The sequence below is a fragment of the Aethalodelphis obliquidens genome, unplaced genomic scaffold (assembly GCF_003676395.1).
Source record: "Aethalodelphis obliquidens isolate GAN/ISIS:26980383/991018 unplaced genomic scaffold, ASM367639v1 scaffold4, whole genome shotgun sequence".
NCBI classification, from domain to species: domain Eukaryota; kingdom Metazoa; phylum Chordata; class Mammalia; order Artiodactyla; family Delphinidae; genus Aethalodelphis; species Aethalodelphis obliquidens.
Window position 1 is genome coordinate 25,963,288 of NW_020837948.1, and position 19,013 is coordinate 25,982,300.

Here is a 19,013-nt window from a genome sequence, read left to right on the forward strand (position 1 = left end):
AATGCAGATTCCAGAGTTCAGGTTCAATCAATTCATATTTTCTGAGATCTTACAGGGTGTCAAATACTGGGGTAAAGTCCCTTGTCTTCACAGTCAGGGTTGGGTGCCCGCAGAGTGAACGAGGTGAGCCACCACAAAAATGACAACTCTCTTGGGGGTTTGTAGCGAAAGGAGACACAGCCCTTGGCCTGGAGTTGCTGGGGGCGGCGGTGAATGTGTGCGCGGGATATCTGGTGACAGAAACCACGCATGCACACTCGTGCTGAAAGCGCCCACAGGCTCTGCAGCGCAGAGGTCGGAGCGCCTGCTCGGTCACGGAGCGGCGGTGCAGACCACGTCGAAGTCCTGGATATTGGTCTTGGGATCTAGTGGGAAGACGTGAGCCCTCCAGACTTCCTACTAGTGCGAAGGAGGCATAGTGCGCATGCGTCTATCTACCTCCAGGCCCAGTCCAAGGCGGCGGGAAGTTGGTTTTCTGAGTAGCAACTGAATAGCTTGAAGACGGATTGGAGCCGACGGACCAATAAACAAACGTCTCATTGGCTTAGCTTGCTCAGCCTGCCGGTTCTCCAGCTTCCCATTGGCCCTTTCAAGCAGAGCAGGGGCGTGGCTCCAGGAGCTCCGCCCCCGCTCCGCGGCCCAGCCTCGGGGTCCCAGGCTGAGGGAGCCGGGCGGAAGTGAGCGGGTCCCGCCCCTTCCCCCTCTCGTTTTCGTCGGAGCCGCTGCCGCCGCCGTTGCCGTTACCGCCGCCGCCTGCTCTCCGTGCCGTACCCTCGGTCCCCGGCCGCGCGGAGCCGGGATGCACTGCTCCTGCTGTGGGTCCTCATCATGGAGACTAAACGGGTGGAGATTCCCTGCAGCGTCCTGGACGATCTCTGCAGGTACTGGGGCGCCCCGCGCTGCTCCGGCCCCTTGTCGTCCCCTACTCTTTCTCTAAGTTTCGGCGACCCCGGACGCCTCCGCGTCTCCTCCTCCGGCTCACATCCTTGTCCGGGCTTTCCGGTCCCGCCGCTGCTCCCTTTCCCCCTCGACCCTTATCTCGGACGACACCACCCCTCTTCTTCCGCCGCAGCTTCCCTGTTTCTCACGCCCCCCTCCATTCCTCCTCGCGCAGCGCTGGAATTTCCTCATTTTCTTAGTTCCCCAACTACTTTGATTTCCCCGCAAGCGAAGCCGCTTCGCCAAAGCCTGGATCTTTGGCATTTTGGGGGCAGCCCCTCCCCCCTCCCATTGCTTTTTCTGGCTCTCTGGCTTTCACAGACCGTTTTACCCCCTCCTCCCTCCATCTCATTTCCCCAATTCTGTTGAAAGACCCCAAGGTTTTTAAGTCTTAGAATCCCAGGTTCTCGGACAATCCCAGGTTCTCGGAAAATTGCAGGGAGCAATTTTCAAATTTACCATTCCCCCGGAGTATTCTTATGGGTCCGTGGCGTTCTCTGTAAATTGCTGTAAAGAATTATTCTTTTGTTTATCCTCAAACTTATCATTGGAAGTGGGAAAATAAGTCTGGAGTTCCTTCCCCCCACCCCCTCCAATCTCTTAATTATCCTTCTTAAAGGAAATTCTCAACCGCTGGGTTTTAACTCATGGAGTACTTTTACAAGAGAAATTTCCTGAGTTCTTCTCTCTTGTTGGCTATGATTTCAAATAGCCAAGCAAGTGTAAAATGGCCTTAAAATTTTACTTCAAGAAACGGAACTCATTTTGGTGCAGTAATACCCTGAGTTGTCGTCGGTGTAAGTGGGTTGTGAAGTAATTTTAATTACAAATGAGTGAAAGCTCTGATTAAAACAAACACATTTCACGTATTTATGTCTAAAAGTCTGACTTTTAGTAGTTGTGTCGCATTCACGCCTCTTTTAATGGTAAAGGAAGAACTAATACTTGTGGAGTTATTACTGAGTGCCAGGCAGGCACTGGCTACTCTCTTCACATGTATCATTTAATCCTCGAAACCACCCTATTTGGTAGGTGCAGTTTTTTCCATTTTCATCTGACAGACTCAGGTTGTAATTTACACAAGGTCACATTCATCTTAATTTAGAAAATCAAGATTTAAGATCTGGGCCTTTTTAATGTCTGCTTTTTTTCCTACGCAGGTGGATGAAATAGAAAGTCAAGTCTAATGTTATATCCTCACACAAAAAAAGTACATGTAGATAAGTAGATAGACTAATTCTGCAACCACTGAGAATTAACGTCACTGTATTTCTTTAGTGATGGTATGATTATAACTTTTGGAATATGATAGACTCGAATGAACCACTTAAAAGGCCCTCATTTTCTATGATCATTTTTCTTAAAGAGGTTTGATGTCTGTCTTAGGTAAATGAGTGGAAGAACATATACCAGATGTGGGATTATGATTTTTATTTTCTTATTCATGTTTCCAAGATTTTTTAGAGGATGTACATTTTATCGTTAGAAAAATTAAATATGAGTAGTATTTGGAAAGGTGAGCAATAGTTTATGTATGAATTAATAGGGATAAGGTGATTTAGAAAAGATGGGTAATCTTATACTTTTTCAGGCATCTAAACTAATTGTCCCATTAGTATTGGGTTTATTTTGTATATTATGGAGGATTACATTATTTAAAGAAGTCAGATCACCATTATGAAGGTGGTTGATTTTATGTGTGTAATCATACTTAAAAATAATGGTGTTGTGTTTTGTAGACTTCATGTTAAACATCTGTTGTGTTAAATAAAGATTCTTACTTGTTTTTCTAGTTAGTGTATTTAAACTATTTTATACAAATTTTTTGGAATAGAGAAAAATTTCTTTTTTTCCTTTAAGAAAATTTTTTGTAATTACTGTGTTTTGGCTCTGTAAGAATGATGTTTTTAAAAATTAGGGCTAGCTACTTGTTAAACTAACAGTGAAACTGTTACCAAACCAAACTTGGGTCTGCTCCCCTGAGGTGCAGAAAAGCCTATACTGCCACTGTTTGTGGTTGAAGGGAAGTACTGCATTTATTGCTGGGCCATGCAAGGAAGAATGGACAGTTCATGCTCAAAAGACAAACTCCCCAGTGGCTTTCAGGGAAGGATTTTTAAAGGCAAGATGAGGGAAAGGGTCCAGGGTGAGTAATCAGCTCGTGGACATCCTTCTGATAGGTTGGTGGTGAGGTAGCAGGGTGGCATTTTAGGAATCTCAAATTATCAACCTGGTTTCAAGGGTCTGAGGTCTGCTTGCTGGTGGTTAGCATATGCAGTTGACTTCTTCCAGCTGCTGGGGGTTTTAGTTTCTGCAAAACAACTGTGGGATATGGCTCAGGATATTATCTATAGGCCTTGAGGAGGAACTAAAGGTCCTTGACTTTGTTTTATGGCTAAGCCATTATTACTTTGTCATGCTAGACTGCTTTCCTTTGTTTCTGCATTTTCTTGCTTTTCTGAACCAAATTTAGTCTAGGAGGCTAAAACTTTTCTCTGAATAAGAGGTGACTGATAGGGGGTGGGAATGTCTTTTCCCAGGAAGGCTCCTGCTCCGTTTTAAAACCAAATAACCATTTCTTAAAACTTGAGGTTTTAAAAGTAATACCATTTTCAAGTTAATATTTATAATATCTTTGTTGATTAATTTAAAGATTAAAAAAAATTTTATGTATGTATGTATGGCTGTGCTGGGTCTTTGTTTCTGCGCCCAGGCTTTCTCTAGTTGCGGTGAGCGGGGGCTACTCTTCATTGCAGTGTGCAGGCTTCTCTTGTTGCGGAGCATGGGCTTCAGTAGTTGTGGCTCGCGGGCTCTAGAGCACAGGCTCAGTAGTTGCGGTGCGTGGTCTTAGTTGCTCCGTGGCATGTGTGATCTTCCTGGATCAGGGCTTGAACCCGTGTCCCCTGTATTGGCAGATGGGTTCTTAACCACTGCGCCACCGGGGAAGTCCTATACTTCTTTTCTAAGTACCTGCTGATTTATAAGTTTGGTCTTGACTCTTGTTTTTACTCCCTTTATATTTTCTCCAGTTTTACTTATGATCAGTACCTGTAAGGGTTTTTTTGCTTTGTGTTATTTTGATTTTTGATAAATTACATAGTCCTGCTAATCTTGTCTATGTCAGTTATTGACCATATATTAATATGTTTTGGAGGAATGTAAAATTTGAGAGTGATTTTTATGTGAAACATTAGAGCAAGAGACTTAAATTTTCAAGATGTGACTTTATAACCATGAGACAGCTTATAACCTAAGACATGAAATGTTATTTTTCAGGTGGTTAAATATGGGACATTTCATTTACAGGAATACTGTGCAGCCATTAGAAATTCCCCAGGCAGTTAGCAAACAGTAAACTGAAGGAAAATGTTTGTGTCTTGAAAATGTACACAATATACTACTGAGGGTAATAACTAGTCATTTTATGCCCTTTGTTAAAACAAATTTTAAAATGTTTTGTATATGTATGTTTGTGTGCGTGCACAGGAGAAGTCTGAAAGTAATATATACACCAAACTGATAAAACTGGTGACTTCTGGGTGAAATGGAATTGGAGGAGAGGAAAGGAAGACTCTGGTCTAAAATGCTTTAGTGAACCAAAACTACTTTATAATAAAACATGTATGTGTATGTAAAAAAGTAAATCAGCACAATTTTATGGTGATATTTGCCTTTGGTGCGCCATGATTTTTGACATTAAAAGTAAAATACATAGTTTTCCAGTACCATTTAAATAATCTTATTAAAGATTTGGAAAGCATGTTTTTAAAGTAAAAACTGAAAACTGCAGTTTGGTAAGTTATTTCTCTTAAAGAAGTGTTTGGAGTTTTTTATAAGCCCCGTTAAAATTAAATTGTAAAGCCACTCCAGTGTTAAAAGGAGAAAGGTATTTTCTAGCAACTAATGTTGCTGCTATTTTGGTGATCGTATAGGTTAATTAAATAATTTGTGTTTATCTTCAGCTTGCTATCTTAGTGTTCAGTTCACTGGAAACATTTTTGTATTAATTGTAGTCCTTGTGCTAATGCTTTGTCTATCTGTGGGAACATTGGAAAGGTGACATTTTTGTTAGGTGGAGAAACTTTTCCCATAACAAAATATTGTGGAAAGCATTTTATTTTAGCTATTAAAATATACATATGTATGTATATACAAACACTTTTAAATCTTTAAAACAGATCAAAAACATTCACAGAATGAAAGCGTTGAAGTTTAATTTTCCTGTATCAAAATTTCCTATTTCTTACAAAGTTTCTTAAAGAAGTTAGCCTTTCAGTATTAAAAAATGTACTCATCTGTAAGGTTTAAAAAAAAATCAAGCAGTACAGATGAATTTATAAAATGAAAAGCAACAGTCTCTTGCCCTACCCCTTTTATCCCAGTTCTGCTCTCCAGACTTTTACCTGTTTTGTGTTCAGTTCTTCTGGTGGATATTTCAATATTTTAAAGTATACTTGCACCAGTTGCTATCAACTTTAGATATTAGATTGAGGATTTAGTGTATCTTGGTAGATTATTAAGTGATGGTTTAGTTTACACTTACTGTTGCCCTTGTCCTACTTCCAATACAGTTATATCACTATTTTAAATCGTTCCATCGGTTACCTTCGTGACTTTAATATACTTAAAGTTGTATTTCTGTTTTACGGACTTCAGTGTCTCTTGAGTCTGTATTTGATAAGGTGAGGCACTTAGTGTCCCATCATTTCTTCCGTTTCTTACCCATGCCCTCAGTTTCTATCCAGGTGAACTTAAAATAGAAATTAAGATTGATAGTATTTACGTTACATTTTGTAACCTTATGAAATCTTATACATTTTGCTGCTGGTTGATTGCAAAAGCTGAATAATAATAATGGCATTTGTTATACAGTATTACTTTGTAAATATTTTTCACAGTAGAGACAAGTATACAATGGTTAGGATTTTGTTTGTTTTCCATCTGGCCATAGTCAAGATCCTTTTGTAAGAATCTTGAAAGAGAATGAATGTCCTAATGAATTCTCTTTTCTTACATTCTACAAATTGCTCAAAATAATAGTTTGATTTTTTCTTTTGGAGAAGGAAGCATATGCTTTGTTCATTATTCCCTGATTCCTTCTAGCTATTCTTGAAATAATTTTTTCCCCTTTTGTTCTAATTTTGGCTTTTTTGCTTCATGTTTGGACTGTGATTCTCTTGTATATTTACCCTTCTCCCCCAACATGCCCAAAGTTTCTTGCTGCCGTCCACCATCACCCCCCATCTGCTCCTTTGTTTTTTATTTATTTTTTTAAAGATTGTTTTTTTATTTTTTAAAGTTTTTAATTTATTTTTTTATTTTTGGCTGTGTTGGGTCTTTGTTGCTGTGTGCGCGCTTTCTCTAGTTGCGGCGGGCGGGGCTACTGTTTGTTGTGGTGCGCGGTCTTCTCATTGCGGTGGATTTTCTTGTTGCAGAGCATGGGCTCTAGGTGCGCAGGCTCAGTAGTTGTGGCTCACGGGCTCTAGAGCGCAGGCTCAGTAGTTGTGGCACACGGGTTTAGTTGCTCTGTGGCATGTGGGATATTCCCTGGACCAGGGCTCGAACCCGTGTCCCCTGCATTGGCAGGTGGATTCTTAACCACTGCACCACCAGGGAAGTCCCTGCTCCTTTATTATATCCTTGGTCTTACCCTCAATCATACTAGTATCTACTGTTCTACAGAATTCTCTTTTCCTGGAGAATGCCGTCTTGGAGATCTCCACTCTCTTAGTCTAATCTGGACTGGTTGCTTCTTAGTCTTGCCAAACAACTGGCACACGAGAATTCCCTTTCCCAGCTCTCCCAGGTTGTATCTCTTCTTTCTTGAATCCTGTTTTATGCTTTCTTGGCTTTCATTCTTGTTTTGCTGGTGTACATTCTAAAGTAATTTCCTTTGAGGGGGTCATTAGAGAGTAAACTTTCTGAGTCCGTATATGACTGAAATGTCTCTTTTTCTTCTCACAGTTGTTTCCAGGTGGTCCAGGGTCCACACTTTCAGTACCAAGGTTCCAGGAGATATCCTCAACACTGTCTTTTCTTCACAACCAGTTTTTTAATGTGTTTAATTTTTTCTTTGTCATTTAGATTTTCCTTAGACATTGGGTGATTTTTGGTTGCTGTTTCATATTTAAGATGAGGCTGTAGAGGGACTTACTTGTTGATAGGCTTCTTTATGAGAGTAGATAGGGAGCTGACTTTTATTCTGGGAGACCCTTGAATACCAATGTGTAGGAGTTTTGCTTTGGGGTGCCAACACTCAAACCTGTCTGCTAAAGTTAGAAAAGGGCCTTGGCTGTTGTTCCTCCTTCCCCCAGCTTTTGTAGGAGAAACTCCTGACTGTCAGAGGAATGAAAGAAGAGTGGATGTTCTCCTGTTACATAAATAGACCTCTCTGTTACCCTTTTCTAAAAGTTTTATTTCTTATTCTCATCTTCCAGCTTAGCTTTCTTCATTTGGGGCTTTTCTGGATTGGGATGGGAATGGGATTGGATTTCTCTGTTTTAGGCATTTTCTTACCCCATTTTAGATTGTGGTTAGTATCCTCTAGAAATTTGTTGAAATGCAAATTTAAAAAAATATTTATTTATTTATTTAATTTATTTTTGGCTGGGTTGGGTGTTAGTTGCTGCACATGGGCTTTCTCTAGTTGCGGCCAGTGGGGGCTACTCTTCGTTGCAGTGCGCGGGCTTCTCATTTCAGTGGCTTCTCTTGTTGTGGAGCACAGGCTCTAGGCACGTGGGCTTCAGTAGTTGTGTCACTCAGGCTCAGTAGTTGTGGCTCACGGGCTCTAGAGCGCAGGCTCAGTAGTTGTAGTGCATGGGCTTAGTTGCTCCACGGCATGTGGGATCTTCCTGGACCAGGGCTCGAACCCGTGTCCCCTGCATTGGCAGGTGGATTCTTAACCACTGCACCACCAGGGAAGTCTGAAATGCAAATTTCTAGTTAAAGATAGTAGACTGAACACAAACATCTACTCCACAAAAAGAGTAAAGTTTGACAATTTTAAATGCATAACCCACAAGTAAAGGAAGATTGGGTGAAGAGATGAGCAACAAAACTTGGAAACCGTACAGCAGAAGGGAAAGTGGCATATGACTTCGCAGACCTGATAGAGTGAAAGACTACTGTAGTAGTCAGCCTACTTCAGAATTAGAGAATGTTGAAAAGTGGCAGAAGTGAGTTTATGCATCCTGTATACATATTGAAAACCATCCTTCTTCCCCTGCTCAGCTCCCAGAATGTGGCAGCCTGGGCTTTATCCTCCAGATAGGAGATTGGAAGGTTCTTGTCTAGATGATCAGACTAGCCCACGAGGAAACACCTAAAGATACTAACATTGGAGGTTCCTTGATTAAATGGCTCAGCCTGATCACCTTAAGTGGTGCCTCATAGTTTGACAACCTTCCTAATTAGCTTTGTGGTCTATCACATTAAATACGAACATCTGAAATAGGCCTCTTAACACAAAAAGTAGAGCATAAAACTAACAACAACAAAAAAGCAACTGAAAAGAATCAAACTATGTAGATAGAAGAAAACTTTAAAACAAAAAACCCCCTCAAAACTACATTGATCTCCTTAGATAGGTTTTTACAGTCATGGAATAACAGAATTATCTGTGAAAGCATAGTTTAAACAAAAATAGCCTTTGGAATTTTAAATATGAGAGTAGAAACAAAAACCTCAATAGATGGCTTGCAAGAGACTGTTTCCCAAAAGTAAGGGGGCTTGAGAAATTAGAGATAGGAAATATCAGAGAAAAGTGAAGAATCAAAGGATCAGTCCATGAGGTCCTTTAGTACTGAAGGAGATGAGTTTCTAAATAGGTAAAGTCCATTGAATGGGTGAATCAGTGGATGAATAATAGACAACTGGGAAATTTCAGAACATTGAGGATAGAAGGAAGAACCTGGAAGCTTCCAGTCTGAAAAAACAGGTTGGGCAAAGGAATCTGAGTGGCTTCAGTCTTCACATCAAAATTATAGGCTGGCAGGAGTGGGCACTGTCTTCAGGATTCTGAAGGAAAATGATTTCCAACCTGGAATTCTTTACCTAGCCAAAGTGTCAAGAGTGAGGATAAAAATATTCTCAAATTCACCATGTCTTAATATTAATCTCCCCTGCATCCTTTTTCCAGAAGGCATGGGAGGATGTACTTCGTAAAAATAGGAAGTACATTAATTAGGAGGAAGACAGGATATAAGAAATAGATCTAAATACAGGATGGGGCTTCCCTGGTGGCACAGTGGTTAAGAATCCACCTGCCAATGCAGGGGACACAGGATCGAGCCCTGGTCCGGGGAAGAACTCACATGCCGTGGAGCAACTAAGCCCGTGTGCCACAACTACTGAGTCAGCGTGCCACAACTACTGAAGCCTGCGCACCTAGAGCCCGTGCTCTGCACGCAAGAGAAGCCACCGCAATGAGAAGACAGCACACCGCAACAAAGAGTAGCCCCTGCTTGCTGCAACTAGAGAAAGCCTGTGCACAGCAACGAAGACCCAGTGTAGCCAAAAATAAATAAATAAAATAAATTTATAAAAAAAAAATACAGGATGGAGGCATTGGGAACTATAGGATGCTAGTGAAAGGATAGCATAGAATGACAGATGTGTGTTATGTGAAGTGACAACCACTCCAGACTGGAACAGATCAGAAGGCTCAGGGATAGTCTTCAAGATGAAATGGATGTGTCTGAATTAACATCTTGAGAAAAAAAATTTAGGAAACTAGTGGAAGATTGAGTTAGTGACAAGTATAGAGAAAACAAAGCAAAGACAATAAGACATTTATTAATTAGTGGGAGAATAAAAGGTTGTGCTTTAAAGGGAAAACAATCGTAGCTTGTCACATGGCTTAGTCTTGAATTAAGTTTGCAGAGTCATAGTAATGTAAAGACTGAATTTTTCTTTTTTTTCTTTTTTTTGCGGTACGCGGGCCTCTCACTGTTGTGGCCTCTCCCGTTGCGGAGCACAGGCTCCGGACGCGCAGGCTCAGCAGCCATGGCTCACAGGCCCAGCCGCTCTGCGGCATGTGGGATCCTCCCAGACCGGGGCACGAACCCGTGTCCCCTGCATCGGCAGGCGGATTCTCAACCACTGCGCCACCAGGGAAGCTCAAGACTGAATTTTTGATCTAACCCGGCGGTTATCAACTGCGAGTGATTTTGCTCCCCTCAGGGAACTTTGGCAGTGTCTGGAGATCTTTTTGGTTGTCACAGCTTTACTGGAGAGTGCTATTGACATCTAATAAGCAGAGGCTACGGATGGTGCTAAACACCTACAGCACACAGGACAGCTGCTCTCAACATACAATTATCAGTTCCAGGTGTCAATAGTGCTGTAGTTAACACACTAACCAAACTAAGATACCATTTTGTTCGGAAGATGTAGAGATGAGAATGGTGTGTAGAATGAGAGTGGGAGGACTGGAGTTAATTCTTCAACTTCCATAATGGAAATCAATAGAAAATGTCCCAAACTGAGAAAATAAGATATAGCAGACAGGTGTTTTTTTTGAGACTTGGTGTAAGTTAAATAAAATCAGATAAAAGAAGGCTAGTTTTTGCAGTGCTTTTTGTCTTTGTGTATCGTCTACTGGCTAGTCTGAGACTTGGGCAGTGGTCTGTCTCATACGTCGTTCAGCTCACAAAGTGTGTGGTATGCTGTTTGTATTCTAATCCAAGTTTGTGCAGTTTGGGGTTGAGCCTCAGAGTTCATAAACAATTTCGTGGGACCATTTTCCTGAGCTGCTCCTTTTCTGCTATCCCCCTGGTACTTCTTGGCTCCCCTTTTTGAGGAAATTGAATATTGAAAAATGGCAAAAATGGAAAGATGCTCTACCACACATTTCATGTGACTCTGCTCATGCCTGGGACCAAGCAGCTGGAGGTTAGAAGTAAAATAAGCAATGGATGTTGGCTCTAATCTCTTGGGACCTCCCACCTCTTGCTATCGGAGAGGAAGGTTCCCGTCCATCAAAGTTTTAGTCTCTGTGGATCCCTGTTACAGCCACTGTTGCTGCCAAGTCTAACCAGTGTGGCATTGCTTGGGCTCTGGGGCATGAGAGAATGGAGAAAAGAGAGGAGAAATTTCCCCTAACTGTCTCTGAGTGTTAACAGATTCCTTTCTTGATCCTTGAGGGCTTTTGGAGGTCACTTCTAACCCCCAATCCAGCTAGGGGATATTGGAGGGTGAAAAATGGTAAATTTGAATATTTGTCATCTTCCCCAATCTTTCTCCTGCTGTTTACTTTTCATAGTCCTCAAACAGCTGCTCCATGTATTTTGTCCAGGTTTTATACGTTTTATGGGAAGGACAGAGTGGAGGGTGCTTACTCCATCTTACCTTTCAAAGATAAATTGTAACTATCAGTATGTCACTGTAAGTATATGAGACAATTTGCTAGACTATGGGAATAAAAGTATACAAAGATCTCAGTGAAGTAATTTGGAAGAGTTTATAGACAGTAATAGTAAAAATTAGATAATTACTATAATGGAGGAGTTGAAAGAGTTTATAAATCTGTTCAGAGGAGTCTGATATACCTATATAGGAGATACAGTGTTAAGTCATGAGGGATGAGTTATAAGTTTGCTAGATGGACAAGAGAAGGGAATACATATAGTATATGGATGGCAATTTAGGACATTACTAAGAATTAGGTATCACTGGGTATAAAGAACCTTACAGAGTGATAGAGGCTGTGCAGGTGAGCAGGCACTGGATCTTGAATGCCGTATGGAAGAGCTCAGATTTTTATATCTTACATTATGCCATTAATGTTGCATGTTACATGTCTTGGTTTTAGTGTAGATGCAGTTTTAAGCTCCTTTCCCCATTGTTTTTCTATATTGAATTGTAGATTATTGTACATACATTTGTCTTAACATTTACTTATTCAATCCCCTATTGGAATGCTACATTATTTTTATAATTTAAAAGCATTTTTTTTTTGAGGTTTGATTTGAAACTTGAAAACAACAAAGAACATTTAGCACCACAGCTAGTGAATAGTGTAAGTGATCAGACTGGGTGATGCTATTTTTAATTTTAGAAAATGACTCTAAAAACCAGTGGATTTCTTTTATGTAGTTCAGTCTATCTCTAAAGGTCGCTAGAAAAAAAGATTACAAAAATGCTAAGCGTGGAAGAAGCTTTAATGGTGGTTGCTTAATGAGTCCTGTAGATCACATAAATTTTGACTTGTTGCATAAAAAAGGGGTTAATTATCTTAATCATATATATACATATGTGTATTTAATATAGTGCACACTTATACTACGTATTAAAATAAATGTCCCTTCCTCCCTCTGAATGTACTTGGAAAAGACAATTTAGGTTTTTTTAAAAGTGAGTGTATTTGAAAGTTATTTTGAACTCAGGTTCTTCAGATGAGCTTTTTGGGAAATCTGGTCTATTAATGATTTCTTTAATTTTTTTTGTAATACTTTAAATATGAAGATTAAGCAGCTAACATCTTTTCTATTTGAGTATATGAATATATTTGCATATATTCTTTGAAAATGTTACCAGGCATGGGAGGGAATCCTAGTGAAGTTTGTTTTCTTGCTCACCTTTAATTTATTGTTAGAGAGCTCTTAAGTTTATCTCTGTACTTGTGAACAGAGGGTAGATGGCCTCTTAAAAAAATTCTGTTATGAATGAGATATATGTGATATCTCTTATTTATTATTTTTTTTAAAGACTCATCTTCCCTGTAGTAATTTCCTGCCAGTTTTGCTTCCTTGATCAGTACTGCTCTGGGTCCCTTTTCTATGTTGGTGGGTCAGGAGTGAAGCAATTAAAAAGGTTAAAATAAATTGTTATGGTTTGTAAATGTAATTTTTGTATGTTTTTTGTTTTTGACAGCCGATTTATTTTGCATATTCCCAGCGAGGAAAGAGACAATGCTATCCGAGTGTGTTTTCAGATTGAACTTGCCCATTGGTTTTACTTGGATTTCTACATGCAGAACACACCAGGATTACCTCAGTGTGGGATAAGAGACTTTGCTAAAGCTGATATCCTTTTTATTACTATAATGAATGTCTTTCATTCTTATTAATAAGGTATTTTAGCACAAATTTTCTTTTGCTTGTCGTTGAGATTTATAACCTTTTAGATAAAACATACTTGATTTCTAAAAATTGTCAAAAATGTAAAACATATATATATGGTTTGTGCCTGATTATGGTAGGCACAGTTTGATAGTACAGTTGTACCTTGGTTTATGGGGATGGTTCCAGGACCACCCCCCTTCCCGCAGGATACGAAAATCCATGGATGCTCAAGTTCCTTAGACTGTAAAATGGCAAAGTATGGTCAGCCCTCGGTATCTGCGGGTCCTACATCTGGATACTGGGGGGCCAACTGTATTCTTATTTTTATGTGGAGGACCCCCTAAAATGTGCAGTGTTCATTAGAATTAAATTTGATTTTCTTTTTTTTCCATATGTAGCTAGCCTATTTCTAGAACTGATCTGTTTTTTACATTTCCCTTGCTTTTGCACTTAACTGGATGATCTTTATTCAGATTACTACCTTTCTGGGATAGAAATTCTTAAATAATTATTGAGTACTTGCTGTTTTCAAAGCAGTTTTTGGGTCTATGGCAAATTCAAAGAAGTCCTTGCCTTTAGAGAAACTTTTGTTCCTCCCTATTTACAAATAAAATAGAAACTTTTCATCATTTATTAATTATAAGATTGACATGAATATTTAAGATTATAAAAGAAGCTATGTCACAAGGCAAAAAAAATTGATGAATTGCTAATGTTTCTTATACTAAGTGTTTTTAGAATTTGGCAAAAGGTGGAAAGATTTTAGGCAAAGCTATATTTTTAAGGGAATATAGAATTTTCTAAACAGGCTGGAGTGGGGAATATGTTGCAGGTAAAGAAAAGGGACTGAGCAAAATTGGAGAGTTGGAAAGGATAAGAGATATTTTGGGAAGTAAATTGTTTTGCATTGAGTTTCTTACAGGGATACAAGAGGGGGTATGGATGGAAGTTGTATAGGGGGAATTTGTGGGGTTTTAAATCCTGAGCCAAACTGCTTTGATTTTTATTCTCTAGGTCATTGTTTTTAACCATAAATCATGTGCTCAGATGCAATTGTACCCGCAAGTTCACTGTACTATGCTAGTTGGAGTAGAGTTGGAGTAGGGATAGGTGACCTAAAATAACCCTCATACTCAGCTCCCTGTGCTTTTTCTTGAGCTGTATGAAATAAGGAACCCCTTAGGGCTCTGTAGAAAATGGATGAAACTCTGTTTATTCTGCATTACTGTTAACCATTGAAAGTTTTTGAGCAAGGCTAAGTTAAGAATATTACTCAGACCATTTGAAAATGGTATTCAAAAAAACTTACTTGGCAGGACAGGTTGAACCACAAGGACTGTTAAATACTTGAGATATGGAGCAGTAAGGTCCTGAACCATAGTAGAGGGACTACAAAGAAAAGACAGAAGAGACAAATTTCAGTGGCAGAAATGCTCAAGCTGTTTGACAGATTAAATATGGAGAAGTAAATGAAAAAATCAAAGGGGAATAGAAGTACCACTGAGCACTGTCTTTGTTAAAGTCTCGGTAGCAGGTTTTATGAAGAAATCATAGAAGACTTTGCTTTTAAGGAGCTATAAACATGATTAAAACAGGAAAGTTGTCTTCTGCGGTTTTGGTCTGTTTTCATAGACTTAGGGTTCTACCAGAGCAACTATACATACTTCGGGGTTCTGGGTAAGATTTTGTGTGTGTATGCACATGAGTTTTAAAAACTTTCCTTGTTATTAAAAAAAAAAGCCTCTGTTCTAGTTAAGTTTCTTTTAATTCATTTATATGGAGGAAAAAACTTTTATTGCTAGTGTGGTAGACTTCATTCAATAATTGAGTGCTTCCTCTGTGCCAGGCGTTGTGCAGTGAACAAGGTAGATTTGGTTGCTGTCTTCAAGAAGATTACAGACAGAAAGGGACATGATTACATTGCAGTCTGTTAGGTTTTGATAAGGTAGCATAGGGTTCAGTAGGAATAGCGAAGAGACTAATCCAACCCAGATTTGGAATTAGATAAAAGTTTTCTTTGGAGGAAGGGTCTTGTAGGCCATGTTTGTTTGGACTTTATCCATAAGAGTAATAAAAGAATATAGGAGATTTAAAAAAAAAACAACTTTACTTTTGGGAAAAAATTTTAACTTACAGTAATTTTAACTTAAGTATATTACAATCAACTGCCATTATACCCTTTTTATGTATTCACCCATTGTTAGCTTTTTGCCATATTTGCTTTATTTCTCTAGGGGTGTTTTGAAAGAAGCTCTGAAATAGTGTAGGCAGTGAATTGGAGGAACATGAGGTTGGAAACCTAGTTAAGATGCTATTTCATTAATTTATGATTGAGAAATGGAAACCTGTGATAGAAGTGGATAGAAAAGATTAAATTTCAGTGGTATTTAGGAGTAAAATTTGTCTTAACTTGGATGTTTGAGGAAAGGTGGAAGAAGGAATCGAGGATGGTATCCAGGTTTCTGATTTGAACAATTGAGTGGATGGGTGTGCCATTCCATTTGTAGAAAAATAATGGAGGAGAAATTTTGTGGGGAATGATGGGCTCAGTTATGGACATGTTGGTTTGTGATACCTGTGGGATATTGAAGTGGTGAGACTATGTAGAATAAAAGTTAATAGTATGAGCTCTGGAGCCAGATTACTTGGGTTGCCATCCCACCTTTGCCATTTACCAGCTGTGCAACCTTGGGCAAATAGTGGGGCTTTTCTGTGCCTCTGTTTTCTCTTTTGTTAATTTTGCATGGTCTTGTGATTTTTCTTCAGTAAGCACTCAGCAGTGGGTACAGAATGGCTGTCCTGGACTTGACGCTGGGTTGAGGTTTTACTAGGGAGCTGTATTCAGAATAGTGGGGCAAAGAAATTTTGGATATTGCTAAGACATTGATTAAAGTGATGGACCATATTGTTTAGGGAAGGAAATAAAAGCAGGAGGGTGCTAATATGGAGAAAGGAAGACAGTCAAAAATAGATGTAGAATAACAGTATATTGTGAGTAATTAGAAGACTGCCGTAGAAAATTGTGGTCACAATGTTTTATTCTAATCAAAGTACTATAATAGTTCTATTGATGGCAAGGTCCAGAATGTTCCTGTGGGAATTGGTCCCAGAAGTGGGCATGGATGTAAAGTACAAGGAATACAAGGAACTGAGCCTGGAGCGTGAGATGAGTTGTTCTTGGGGAGATCGATATCGTCTATGATAATGGAAGGATGGAGATTATCATCTAAATGATTGTCTATCGTTAGAGCAGATTTTTCATGTTTTTGCAAAAATGTTAGAATAAAAAGAGTATATTAAAAAATCACTGAATTGTTAAAAAAGAAAGAGGATATATGTAATACAAGTAGATATATGTGCTTAAAATTTCTTACATTCTTCATGTAATCAATGTGATCTTCTTTCTCTTAGAACTATTGTGTAGGGCCCAGTAACCCAGATTCAAGACGCAAAATAGTAGCCAAGTAGTGCTTTTAGTAAAAATTAGAAAGATAATTAACATTACTCAGAGCATGTCATAGGGTTTTTTAAATTAAATACATTGTCTCATTAAATAAAAATGGTATTCAAAAACTTTCCACTCCCTTGTTTGAATTACTTTATGTACTCCTGAATATGGAAGAGGATTGAAGAGTTGTCATTGGGGAAATTGATGTCATTTTGGATTGGGTTCTGTTATTTGCTAATTGTGTGGACTTGAGCAAGTACTTTTCAACATTAATTCCAAGTGTATCTTGAACTGTAGTTGGTTGGTTTATCAACTCACTCATTTTATGGTGATTTGGGGATAGGAAAAAAAGTAGGTAAATGAAGAGTATAGATAATTTCCAAGGTTATGTCAGTTGATTTAATTTCTTTTGCTAAACCTTTGTTTTTGTTATTCTTTTTAAAGAAGTTGTTTAATGGGTAGAAAAATGAGATAACACTTCATTAGAGAGACGTTGATGCACCTTGAAGTTATGAGGAACATTGTAGGGAGAAGGAAGAGAAAGAAAAAAAACTAGATAAGTGTCTTCCTCTTTGAATTATTGGAAGTTACCTATATTCCTGGGGTATATTCATATGTTTTTTTCACTATGGTTAAATTTTTAATGGAAAAAATATCCATTTATTTTAAATTTATAACTAGATTCAAAAAAATCTGTGGTGACTTTAAAACACATAAGGGATTTTACTGAACATCTCAAGCCAGACTTTTATTGAGAAATAGCTTCCAGAATTCTAGCAAGCTCTTGTAGAACCATAGGGCTTCATGGAATAGTTAGTATTATATCCATAATTTATTCTTTTTTCCCCCCTCCCTAAATAAAGGCAAGGAGTGTTTATATTGAGATTAATCTACTGCCTGTCTTTTAATTACAGTGTTGTTATAGATGGTTGACTTTTTTGAGCTCTTTGAGAACCTTAGTTCTTACTGCAACTATAAAACCAAAGCAAAATTTTAAACACAAAGCTGTAAAACTCATAAAATTTGTTTTCATAAAGTGAATTTAATGTGATGTTTTTGTTTAAACCAAACTACTAGTCACAATGTGAATATAATGCTGTCTTTAAGGGTGTTTTGATGTGCCTGTACTACAAGTTTTCCCAGAACCTTTCTTTATGTGTTATGACACCTTCCTTTCTGTGTTACAATGGAATATCATTTGACCCTAATACACTATTTGCGTATTACTTTTTTTCTGTTTTTAGTAGCCCACAGCAGTTAAAGTACTAGTGCCAATATGGTCTCTAAAATCAAGTAGTGTAGTACTTGATGGATGAGATCATCCAAATGATTGAAAGTATGCTCATATTACATGCCTTTACATTAACATAAAAATGAAAAGACAGAATATGTAAGTTTTCATAGAGGACTTGAAGACCCTTGAGAATGTCCTCCATTTGAGAAACGCTATCATAAATTATAATTTTCCCCACAGTTTTCATAATAAACAGTGCTGTAGTGATGAGGCATTTGGTAGCATGGAGTATTGGAAGCCTGAGCATATACTTTACAGGTTTAGGTTTTATTTACTTTAAAAAAAAAACTTACTTTACTCAGCCCAGTTTTGGGGAGGCATACCCAGTTTCTTTTGAAACAGGCCATACTTTCCTTAAAACCCATATTTACCTTTCTCTATAATCCTTAATAAATCTTCATCTTAAAAATGTTTTAAATTATGGAAGCAATATATGTACATGGTAAAGAAATTCGGCAGTGTAATATGTCATCCCTAGTTCTGCTTCCCAGAGTTAGCCACTTCCACTTACTCTTTTTATTTATTTATTTATTTTTTTGGCCTTAAGGCTTGTGGGATCTTAGTTCCCGACCAGGGGTTGATCCTCTGCTCCCTGCACAGGAAGTGCGGAGTCCTAACCACTGGACCACCAGGGAATTCCCACTTTCACTTATTCTGATGGTTCCTAGCTCTTACCAGTATATGTGTACTGTGCTTATATTTCTTGATGTCAGTTTCAGTATCTGTTGACTCTTAATATGATGAATTCGACCCACTTAACAAGAATTATTCGAAGTGTTCACATGGTCCTGAATTTATTTGTGTTAACTTAGGGAGCTAGAGTATTTGAGTATTCACAATTTACTTGATTTGTGTCTAGGCTAAATGCAGAAGTTAGCAATGGCTTGTTCAAGAGAAAACAAATGTGAAAAGACAAAAGCAAGAAGGATAAACTTAAGTGAGGTGAAGATACGAGTAATTTCATGTAAAATACACAGTTGATTTAAATAGATCTCTTTATGTGTATAAGTGCTTAAGCTGTATTAAGGGAGAAAGTAGCTTCCTTAACACAATGTATACTCTTCAGTCATTGTCCATTTTTGCTGCCTCAAGGTGAAGATGTGGAAAAAATTTTGGATGAATGGAAAGAATATAAAATGGGAGTGCCAACATATGGTGCAATTATTCTTGATGAGACACTTGAAAATGTGAGTGAGAGTAATAAAAGATTTTTAGTGAAATGGTGATCAGCTGTTTTCATCCTAATATGTTGTTTTTATAATGTTCTGAA

At 38.5% G+C, this 19,013-nt stretch overlaps 1 protein-coding gene across 2 annotated transcripts in view; it reads left to right on the plus strand.

Annotated features, from left to right (window-relative positions):
- Positions 1–646: 646 nt before the first annotated feature.
- Positions 647–19,013, plus strand: part of DCP2 (decapping mRNA 2) — a 51,248-nt gene continuing 32,881 nt past the window's right edge. The window contains exons 1-3 of one of the 2 annotated variants that reach the window (XM_027100139.1): positions 647–881; positions 12,811–12,962; positions 18,803–18,930. In XM_027100139.1, the coding sequence (XP_026955940.1) occupies positions 829–881; positions 12,811–12,962; positions 18,803–18,930 (333 nt within the window). In that variant the 5' untranslated portion in view covers positions 647–828. The remainder of the gene's footprint in view (positions 882–12,810; positions 12,963–18,802; positions 18,931–19,013) is intronic. The other variant, XM_027100145.1, reaches the window with a different exon arrangement.